The sequence below is a fragment of the Haliotis cracherodii genome, unplaced genomic scaffold (assembly GCF_022045235.1).
Source record: "Haliotis cracherodii isolate W230 unplaced genomic scaffold, xgHalCrac1.p SCAF_14, whole genome shotgun sequence".
NCBI classification, from domain to species: domain Eukaryota; kingdom Metazoa; phylum Mollusca; class Gastropoda; order Lepetellida; family Haliotidae; genus Haliotis; species Haliotis cracherodii.
The window spans coordinates 32,947,439-32,959,466 of record NW_027266269.1 but is presented as its reverse complement, the minus strand read 5'-3'; the positions used below and the strand labels follow the sequence as shown (position 1 = coordinate 32,959,466).

The 12,028-nt window shown below is 38.4% G+C and overlaps 1 protein-coding gene across 1 annotated transcript; it reads left to right on the top strand.

Moving 5' to 3' along the window:
* The first annotated feature begins 7,788 nt into the window (after nt 1-7,788).
* LOC139460744 (alpha-2Db adrenergic receptor-like) lies at nt 7,789-9,003 on the top strand. The gene has a single exon (XM_071242216.1). It carries the CDS (start codon nt 7,789-7,791, stop codon nt 9,001-9,003), a length of 1,215 nt encoding a protein of 404 aa, XP_071098317.1.
* Nucleotides 9,004-12,028: the final 3,025 nt, after the last annotated feature.

Sequence of the window (12,028 nt, the reverse complement as noted above, 5' to 3'; positions counted from 1 at the left end):
TAATTTCATAACAAAAGCAAAACAGTTCTTCATCGCAATGATGGTTCGAGTGTACTTTCAAATTCGACAGAAAAGGTCATATCATTCAACCCATAAAACTTACAAGAGACAAACGAACAATTCAGTTGATTGAGAAATTATTGTCGTAACGGCTTTCGGGTGTCCAGTGCAACCCTACTACAGTTACTAAACATATTGCCGTTCCTGGTCATCATGGTCAGTTAAGCCCTGACTTTGCAACTCGCCTTGTGAGCATTGCCTCAGTTTAGTCAAGGAGTGATTGGTCCATCGGCGCTTACTCCAAATTGTCTCCATCAGCATTCATACTCGCATAATAAATAAACGCAAAACAAGCTTTATACTCACAGTTTTACTTTCTCCCAGTCCATCTATCAATATACGACAGGATCAGACCGGCCAAGCTCGTCACTAAATGGGAAAACTTAGATCGATCGGGATTCGACTCGATCGGTTACAAACCGCGCTCTCCTCTCCTAATGTTGACGGTATTATTTTATGGTGTTCGAGTCTGGCCTGTCTTTGTCACATGTCACAGTACCTCAGTTTGATTCATTAAACGTTAGATCTGACCATGAACTCATGTGTGTCGTACTCGGAAAAATACCGAAGCCTACGTGCCACATTGATCATCTCTCTATTGATTTTGTGACTCACTCCGGATGCTGCAAATGTAAAGTACCTTACCCAACTACTTGATTCATTAACTTATCGATGATAACATGGAACTAATCCAATAATAAATATGCATTGTCTATAATACTCGTGTGATAAATGTGAAATCTCTTTTCTCTATTAATTCCTTTCGAACTAAAAGTTCTCTGTCACAAATTTAGTATGTCTAATGCAACTCATCATTGCAGCTACAAACGGTTAAATTTGTCACAATTTTGTTACCATTTTCTATTGTTTATGAGACGCATTTTATCCTCATAACAGTATTAACATGTAAGCAAACGGAAAGAAAAAACACCAATTCATAAAAAGTACAACTATTATAGGCATGAAAGTGTAATACATATTTAGATAATTAAAGTGAAGTTATATCTATAAGTCATAGAAATAAGAGGGAATGTATACCGGATATTATAACAAGAATTGGCACCATCTTAGAGTGTGGGGACACACTCGTCAGAACGGGGGTCGTATTATAGGCATAAAAGTACAGTAAATAACAATTCATTAAGACACCTACATGATTGTATAAAAAGGCCAAGAAGAGGAGTTGAAATCAGTAAGATATGAACATAACACATTTATATATATATATATATATATATATATATATATATATATATATATATATATACAAAAATGAGGTAAATGTTCACTCGGTGTACATGTAATATGTAATAAAATATAATAATAAAGTCCACGTTAGTCCATCATCTTTTTTATAACAGTTTCATACATAGTACTTTCGCTGTCTCATGACAGCTCTTCAGTGTAACTGACAATGACATATAATGACGTCATAAATTAAAAACTGCGGCGTCATAATGTATTTACACACTCCAGAGACGACACCAAGTAATTTAACAATTGTAGGGAGACATTTGAATTAAATATACAGTATTTGTAAAGTAACAGTGCAACATTTACGATTGAAATGACAAATCTATTAATACATTCTAGAGTTCAATTTTGGTTTCATCAATTGGATAAACATTTGTTCTTTTTCCAGTCTCAGCTGCTTGTTACTTGTATACAATTTATAAAACGGAAAAATAGAAAAATTCCCGTTTCCGCAATCATCAATGTGTTTGCTGACACCTAAGCATAACATTAGGGTCTCTAATCTGCTGTTTGTGTACTGTGACTCTATCTTTTAATTCCCTGCCGGTTTCACCGATGTAGTTTTCGCCGCATCCCGAACATCTCATAACATACACCACATCTTTGCTGCGGCAGTTCATGTCGGCTTTCACATTGAAACCCTTGCCATTTGCAAAAAGGAAAGTAGTACCTTCACTTATGATGTTACACGTGCCTCATCTTGGTGTGTTACATCTACTTACACATGGTACACTCTCTGTACAAGAATATTTGAATGGACAAAGAATTTGCTTGAGATTTTTTGGTTGCATGGTACTTTTTATAATTTTAAATTTATTCAGTTCTTGTTTCATTTTATCGCTTTGCTGTAGAATTTGGAGGTTGTCCCTTATGACTGGCATGATATCACAGTTATTAGTATTGAAGGTGGACACAAACGGTATAATTTGATCGCCCACAGATTTTTCATTAGGTTTCAGGAGAGTATGTCTTGGAATTTCTGGGGGCACGGGTGGCCCAGTCGTCTAAGGCGCCGCGATTCGCTGTGCAGAGTTGCGTCCCTTGGGCACGCCAGAAACCTATGATTGTGGGTTCGAATTCCGGTTCGCCCAGATTATCTTTCTAGCTTTGTCAGCACCATACCCATGCTCGTGGGTTTCACCGAAGTGATAAACGTCTTAGACCTGCATCACTTCGGGCTTTCCTCCCACATTAAGCTGACACGCCGCGATATAACTGGAATACTGTTAAAAGCGGCGTTAAACCCAACTCACTCACTCACTCTTGGAATTTTTAAAGACTTTTCTATTGTGTCATTTATGACACAAAGCGGATATCCTAGCTTCCTGAGATACCCCATCAATTCTTTCAATCTTAAATCTCTTTTATCCGTTTCCCACACGACGGTACATACTCTCCGCGCAAGTGAATAAGGAATGTTACATGTAGTTCGTGTACGCCTGGGGTGACATGAACCGAATTGTAGGTATTGATGGGTGTCCGTTGGTTTGTAGTAGATATCAGTTTTCAATTTAGTATCTTCCTTAACTACAAGGACGTCCAGAAATGAAATTTCGCTCTCGCTAGACTCCATAGTAAAACTGATGGAAGGATGGAGCTTATTGATAATATCCAGAAAAATGTCTAAATTTTCACGTTTATATACATGTATATATATATATATATAGTTGCAGACTACGGGAACATACTTGGCCACGACTAACCAGGGGTGAGGGTAGTCGGTCGAGGGCTATACATTAATGAAAGACGATTAACTAGATAGGAAATAGATAAAAAGTGGAACAGAGATGAGAGGGACAGAAACGTTAGGACTTGAGACATACACGGTATTGGGGGGGATAGTTAATTCGAATTCCAAAAGGGTGAGAAGCTACATCATAACAAGTCTGAATAAGGTGCTGGTTATTAGGATAAGAGTGGGTTAGAATGATCAAGTGTAAGGGGGAATGGTGGTTGAATGAAAGATGGAAAAATAAGTAGAGCTGTGACGTAGGTACCAGTTTAAAAAGGGGCTAAAGCCCCAAATCGGGAGGATGGCGAGAGGACAGCTAGAGAACGGCTAGAGGGCGGCTAGGTAGCGGCTAGAGAGTGGCTGGGGAAACTACATCTGGACTGGTGCTCCGTTCTGGGCTTGTTGTCACGATCTTTCGAACCAGAACCCAAACTTAAGCACAAGCATTTCGACTGAGACTGAAGCTTTGCGGCCGAAGTCTCGTATTTAAGTGACAACTAGAGTGGGAATAAAAGCTGTTAAACGAAGATCACTCTTTGTGCTTGTTGGAGGAACTACGGTAATAGGTCCAAGGCCCTGGGCTACTGACATTGTACCTCTCGCACATACCAGACTGTCAGCACCAAGAACGAGGGGAATTACCGTAGTTCAGGTGAAAAGGTAACGACTGTTACACTCCGCCAATTAACACCAGTTAACACCTGCCTTTATCAAAGAGAAGCAAATCTAGTTTACGAGACATGACGTTTGTATAGAGATAGTCATATATGAAACGCATTCCGCTATTGTCCGATCACCAGTAGATAAAAAGCCGCACCATGAGTGTTTGTAAACACCCAAACTTGTATCTACCTGACCATATATTTGCATATTTATCCACATATTGACCCAGCAGATTCCTCTTTTATCCATTGGTTTCATCATTACAGGATAAATAGATTATACAGCCCTTTATCATTTAACTTAAGCATTTATCCATGACATAAGCTTATGACATAAAAACATGTATGTCATACCCCAATGACATAAGTATGCAAATTAGATATGCAAATAAGATAACCGGAAGAGGGAGAGGTTTGATTTGAAACTATATATTATAAGTGAAGTTACTCCAGAGATATAATCAGATTACACAGAATCGTTGTTGTTACCGTTATTAAAGTTTCAATTATTTGCAAAAGTCTGTTCAAGTATTTTGTTTAAAATAATCCGAGGAACTTTTTTTCTCAGTGAATTGTTTATTTTGGTTTACATGGCTATGGAAAACATGTATCACTACGCACGATCTATACGTAAGATTTCGACAAGTTGCTGATGTTAATGTTTAATGCAATTATTCCTTAATTGGGAAGCAAAAATGTGAAAATGATAAATAGAATTCATCACTCGTGTTTTTTTAATATGGGAAATATCAACCTCGTCCCGTTAATCGGTATTTGCCTCGCCAAAGGCTCGGCAAATACAGATTAACTAAGACTCGGTTGATATTTCCCATATTAAAAAACACTCGTGATGAATCCTCTTTTTACTAAATGTGGTATCTATGAAGACGGCAGTTTCAAATGTAATATCATTCCTGGTTCAACAAGTGCAAGAAATACAATTTTGTGAAAACAGTTATTGTGCTGGCTTTGCACCTTGTTCTTCGGTGTTCCCGTTTTGATGAGGTCGAAGAACAGTAAACTATGGTTATAACGAACCCAAAGGGACCACTAATTTTAATTCGTAATAACCGTAGTTCGTTATAAGCATATATACAGCATATATACAACAAATGGCCGGGACTAGAAACTAAGTTCGTTATATTGGTCAGTTCGTTGTAGGAATGTTCGTTATAGACGTAGTTTACTGTAGTTGGAATCGAAATAGTAAGCAAAATGTGAGGATAGAAATAAATAATATTGGAGAATAGATTTATTATTGTCATCTGTAGTTTCCACAGATTTAAGTAGCAATGGCTTAATTTGTGCTAAATGGATATATACTTTTTCAGAATCTACAAAGAGACTTGAAGCTTTCGAAATAAAATAACACCAAAAAGACCAATTTCAGTCATGGGACTAATTCTGAAAGTGTCTCATGGATTTTGTTTAACATTATCTGAACAAGACAAGAGAAAACTAAGATTTGACCGTTTGATCGTTACAATATTTTAGCACAACCACCATTAAACAAAGTCATGTTTAGTTTTCTCGCTGCCTTTTTCCAGTAACTTGCAAACTACATCCGGAAATAGTTGACAAGTACCGTATTCGACATGATAAGCGCCCAGGGTGGTCTCAAAACTAGGACTCTTATTAGAATATTATTTTGGTGAAAAACAACAGAGTTGAAAGATCTTACAGTTCGTGATTAATGCTGACAGCCTGAAATGTTTATATACGACAGATATATTTTTCCAGAATTTAATTTCCCATAATTAAGGGTGCATATAACATACGTATTATACAAGAATAAATATGTCTTGTGTACATTGATCAATCGGAAAGGGTGCTAATTGGGATTGTTCATTAGCCAATATATGAGCAAATATCGCCATGGGGGGCTTATTAGAGCGGGCGCTTATTACGTCGAATACGGTAAATACATCCAAACAATGTTACACGACAGCGTCAATTTTTCCCTCGTTAACTCGATCTTCAGCTTTGTCTTAATAACAATGAATATGCGCAACAGATAAATACAAGAAAACTTGTGACAAGCTGGTGATGTCAACAGTGTGGAATCTGTCAAAACCAGACTCTGACTAATCCAGACGTCTGTCAATTTAATGTTCGTAATTTACTTTGATAAAGAAAACTTTTTCTTTCAAGCTCATTCTATGTCATGTTTACGTATCCTCTAGTAAAATTTCATTATTCTGGAACTACATTTTCCATCTTTTTAAGTCTTTTGGTATGACGCGGCCAGGGATCGAACACCGGACCTTCCGCTCTCCGGGCGGACGCTCTACTTCTAGACCACGGAGGCGTTTTTTTCTTAACGGAACCAGGCTATAACCTATTCCAACATTTCCATACTGCCAAGACTGATGTATCGTGACCAGCTATTGCTAACTGCTATGTGGCAGTGTATATTAAACGTTTATTTCCCATGATTGAATGTGGGAGACGGTATAAGGATACATACCGAAACGTCATTATAGCAGCATAATAGGGAAGTAGTTATCCATAAATGTTTTGTCTACTTTTACATTTACATCATCATTATTAATGTAAATCATGAATGATAGAGAGAAATGTTATGTTTAATATCTGCCTCAAATGTTGTGATGTCACTTGTGCTTTTAGTAGTTTCAGTTCATGTTGACAATGAATTTCCTGCTTCTGTTTAGTTTCATAACAACTACAAAACAGTTCTTCATCTCAAAGAAGCATTTCAAATTCATCAGTGCAGGTCATATCTTTCAATTTGTAAAACGTACAAAGGACACATTTACATTTTCAGTTGATTGCGGAAACAGGAAGTATTCATACACAAGCGAAATGAAAGACACCAAAATCACTGATTCGTGATAACATATTATCTCGATGACAGGATATTTCCTGTTAACATGATGTGGATTTGAACTCTGCACCTATTGGGTCACATCGACGTGACCGCGTAGTAATTTACAACGCAACAATCAGCTGTAACTCTAGAAGAAGTAACTTCCCCTCCTGATCTAGTATCTGTGGGACTTGCAGTGATGGTTGTTTCACGTTTCAGAAACTAATGCGAGAACGGTGAGTAAGAATCATGTTGTTTTCGTAAATAGACGTTATCACGCTAGTGTCTTTCGAGGTGGAATATTTTGTATTAGGAATAAACATTTTATTTTGCAAGCCTTGGTGACCTAAATGTACATAGATAGTGTTAATTCCTAATAGAGAATAAAACCATCGCAAATCACACATGCTCGGTAACAACTTCATCATGAAATGTAATTCTTAAATTCTTTCATCGAAAAACCATTTCCCGTCTCGACATACAGCGACAAAATGAAACAAGGTAAAATTTTGGACGTCTTTTGGCCACACCCAACTGTTTTAAGCCACAGAAGTTTACAAGCACACACATCCCCTAGTGTTCTTGCTAAATTGTTTTACAGTTCATATCTCTAACCATGCCACCATCCAGATCTGACTCGATCGGCGATGGACAAGGGCAGCGTCATTATTGTTTGATAATGCTGAAAGTCACACCTGACCTTTTATATTTGCATATATGACACCTACTGATAACGTTTTTACCCAATGGCTTTATCTTGCAGAGAAACCCTTCCTGTATATGATAAAGAGTGGTAAAACAGCCCTTCAGTATATGTGTTAGAAAACATGCACATCTGTGTTTTTTTCTAAATGTATATGCACAAATTGCGGGATCGAAAAAAATATAAATGGAAAAAAGAGTAACTGTCATTTGTATTTCAATATATTTTAGAAAAAATCAGGCTAAGTTGTTCTTCATAGAAAAATATATTTGTTCCAAGATTTACAAAGGTTTTGAAGCTTTTGCAATACAATCACACCAATACACCATAGTTATGTCTCAGTATTTTAGAAGCGGGACTCATTGTTTAATATTGACTGAATAAAAGCTGCTTACGATATGTTCTAGCCCGATAAAAATTAAAAAGAATAATTTGATGTTTTAAATTGTTACCTGCCACCATCATCGCGCCATATTTGTTTTCTTGTGTTTTTTTTCAGAAATTTGCAAACTACAACCGGAATTATTGGTCAAGTAAATCCCTCAAAACAATGTCAAACGACAGCGTCAATCTTGACCTCGATCTTCAGCTCCATCTTAATAACAATAAATACGCGCAACAAGTTGTGCCCGCCATCTTGTTCCTTGCCATTCTGATGCTTGTTGGTTGCATTGGGAACTCCCTCGTCTTTTACGTGTATCTTTTGAAGATGAAGCGAAGCACAACCCGACTGTATATTCTATCACTGGCAGCGTTTGATCTTCTGAATTGTGTCGTATGCATTCCCCATGAAATAGCAGATATGAGGTATAACTTCACATTTGGGCGATATGCACTTTGTAAAGTAATTCGAGTATTAATAGTGTTCTCTTCCTTTGGGTCTGGAAGCGTTCTGCTAGTTGTAGCAGTAGATCGATACAAGAAGTTATGCAGACCATTTCAAAAGCAGATTACCCTAAGGACTGCTCAGGTAGCTTTAACAATTAGCACAGTTGCTTCGTGTCTGTTATCGCTGCCTGCGTTCGTTATCTACGGTTCAAGAACTGTGCCGACAGACATCATCAGCATCAACGGTTCTGACTGTTCCATTTCGAATGAGTACATTAATTCTCCATTTCCTCTGCTGTATAATGGGATACATTTCTCCATATTTGTGCCTTCGGTTCTGTGCCTAATAGTGCTGTACAGTTTAATAAAGCGGCAAGTCGGTAAGCAACACACATACAGAAACAAAATGAATTGTCATCAGAATGTTCCTTCATCCCAAAATAGAGATGGTGATAAAGAGATAAACTCAGATGAATCAGATGAAGGTCGTACCTCTTCATCAGAACATGAACTTACAGATGTCTCCGTGGTAGAGATGCAAATGCCCAACCCCCAGCAAGGACGGAACTCTGTGCACATTTCTAAAGGCAATACAAGGCAGGATAAAGAAGGGTCTGTCTGCAGTAATGCTGAGCCGACAAATCCACAGACATCGTCTCGAGGTGACAGAGGTGAACAGAGAATGTCGTTCATGCTGTTTCTAATCACTCTTGTATTTGTCTTGAGCTTTCTGCCACACCTTTCACTGATGGTGGCGTTGGGGATCAAACGGGATCTCTTCGAGGTAACCCAAGGCGCTGGATTAGCCGCCATCAACCTGTTCATCAGGTCGTATTTCATCAACAGCGCCTCCAATCCAATCATATACAGCTTCTTCAGTACCAACTTCAGACGGGAACTTGGAGACATATGGAGAAAGGTACATTGTCGGGTATGAAAACAATTAGTAATTCTACCCGAAAACGCCAGTCTCGAATGTCTGCCAAAGCAGATTCCACTGGGTGTAAAAAGTAAAAACACTAAAAACATGTCTTGTTCTACCAGTAGGACACGTTATATGCTTTCTACCATAAACATCGATGAAAAACGGCTTAGCACTTGACACACAGAAACTGCAAATGTTTATATTGGTTTTGAAGAAAGATCGGGGGTCAACATTTAACTGTGAGGAGACATCTATTGTTTTGGGTATAATACTAGAAAAATAGTTGAATGAGGAAATTGTGTTACAACTTGATTAGTATGATTACATCGACTTAGGTACTATTTAAGTCATTCTAGTAATACACAATCGGCATAGCTATATATAGCTACTTTTGTTTAAGAGTGAGTGAGTGAGTGGGTATGGTTTTAAGCCGCTTTTAGCAATATTCCAGCAATTATATCACGGCAGGGGACACCAGAAATGGGCTTCACACATTGTACCCATGTCGGGAATCGAACCCGGGTCTTAGGTATGACGAGCTTAAACCACTAGGCTACCCGACCGCCCCTATTGTTTACCATGCATTTTTTAAACCTTGTGTCACGTGTTATTATGCCTGCCAATAGCCGACAACAAGATTTTATTAACTTTCTTGAATTAACTTATGTAAGTGTTTAATTTCACATTTTCTATGGCTGGAAAGTGAATACCACGAGGGGTGATGATTGATATTTCAATGTTTTTCTTATTCAGGCCAAACTGATGAAGATACTTACTATTTTACATTGCACTAACATTCTAAAACTATTGATTTAATCATTTACTTCGAACACAGAGGACCAGGTCGCTTCCCCGGGATGACATCACTCCCCTTTATTCGTCACCACTCGCCGTAACCTGAAAGAAGTCTCGTACCCCTATCGTTGAATGTTATGCGCGAAAATACGACAAACCAATCAGAATGCGCGTATGATTTCAAGTTCTTCGTCAAAGAATCCCTCAGAAATAATTTTTGATTTTACATATTTTTTGCATCTAAAAATATATCCAAGATACAGTTAAATGTGTTCAACCGTACTGTATAATTCCGCACGTCCCGATGTGCTTTAAATTGCATCTGAAATAAATGTAATATATGGGGAAATATATGTGAACCATTTCGCAACGAACTGACAATTGTTTTAGGTATGCCCGTTTGCGCTAAGACGGAACCCGGTCGCAAAAATGGCCATTAGTGGGGCACGAATCACTATTCGGCTTGTCCCGGAATAACACGAGTTGGTCACGAATGCACTCCCCTTAAGATCACAACACTCCAACTTTGCATAATGAAAAGAGTCAGGATAAAACAATTGGACAGTATCGTTCCAGTGTGACATTGATGAGGAGTGATTTAATCATGGCACACCGACACACATTCTCAACATACAACATAGCCCCTCAACCACCAAGGCGAGTTTGCTGGTTTGTTAAGTTGTGTTTTGATTGTTTTTGTTTAACGCCGCACTCAGGAATAGTCCAGCTTTATGACGGCGGTCTGTAAATATCCAGTGATGGAAATCATGAGCATCGGTCCACGAAATTGGGATACGATGACATGCATCAACGACGTCAGCGAGCCTGACCATCCGATCCTGTTAGTCGCCTCTTCCGACAAGCATAGTCGCTTTTTACGGCAAGCATGGGTTGCAGAAGACCTCTTCTAACCCGTATCTGTTTGTTAACTAATTCACATACTTGTTCACTATCTATCATGGAAAATATGTGTTTGTTTAAGTCAGTTATCAGGCAGATAGGCAGATAGGCAGATATGTTTTGTCAATGCAAAAAAAGAAAACAAATGGAATATACATTAATAAACACTATATTTTCAATGTTTGTGCTAAGATGTGTGAAAATGAGGCCAAATGCTTTTACAAAGGAACAACCTGACATATATTAACACTGCCGCTTAAGTGGCTTCGCCCATTTATTTTGCCACATTATCTTTTGCAAAATGAATATGTATTTGTTGTTTAACGACTCACTATTCCAGTAAAAGGACGGCGAGAGGTAAATACTAGAAAGCCTGCGACAAACTAGTGATGCATACAGTGAAACCTGTCAAAATCTGTCTAATCCGGACTTTTTTCAATTAAATGTACTGCATTAAATGTGCCGAATTAACTACATGTACGATAAAAACTAATATTTCTTTCAAGCTTTTCTTTATGTCATATTTGTTTCCTCTGGTATAAGCTCGCCAATCTGGAACCATATGTTCGTCGGACATTCCGCTGCAGTATGAAACGATCAACGGAGGCCGGGTGCGAGATAAAATCAACCAGGTCAACTAGTCGGCCACCTGATATTTTCCGTATTTTCCTCTTCATTTGATAAAAAGCCATTGAAACACGAGTGTCACTTCCTCACGTAACTAACATGCTTAACGCTTAACGCCGCACTCAACAATAATCTAGCAGATAACGCAGGGTATTGTTATCTTTAAATACGAAAACGCTTTGCAATTGTCTAATGTATTTATCCTCATATAATACTGATAGTAATATTGCTAGTTTGATAGGGCTCCCCCGTGTCTCGCAGGGTTAGTGACATATAATTATTATAGCCTTTTTCCTTTTACACTGAGCGTCCGCCCGGAGAGCGGAAGGTCCGGGGTTCGATCCCCGGCTGCGTCATACCAAAAAACGTTAAAAAGATGTTTGTTGTTACCCTGTCTGGCGGTGGGCATTAAGGGGCTAAAACAAGGACTGGTCGGCTCGGTGTCAGTATACTGAGTCTGAGTGGCGTATTCATGTTAAACTGCGGCATGGTATCTCAGTGAGCTAGCAATATATACAATCGGCATCAGTCCGGACTGGTACAAGCAGCCACACACACACACTCGCGCATGAAATAATCTTGGACGCGACGTTAAACCCCATTTCACCTCAACTCACCTTTTACACTGGATGTCATGGGGATACTAGGTTTTGAAAAGGGTGATTCTTTCTCTACTTGAAACGTTTCAATATTTGTCCAATCGGTAGGTTTCTTT

Bases quoted from the DNA above. Each gene is read 5' to 3' on its own strand.
- LOC139460744 (XM_071242216.1), top strand. From the start codon at position 7,789: ATGTCAAACGACAGCGTCAATCTTGACCTCGATCTTCAGCTCCATCTT.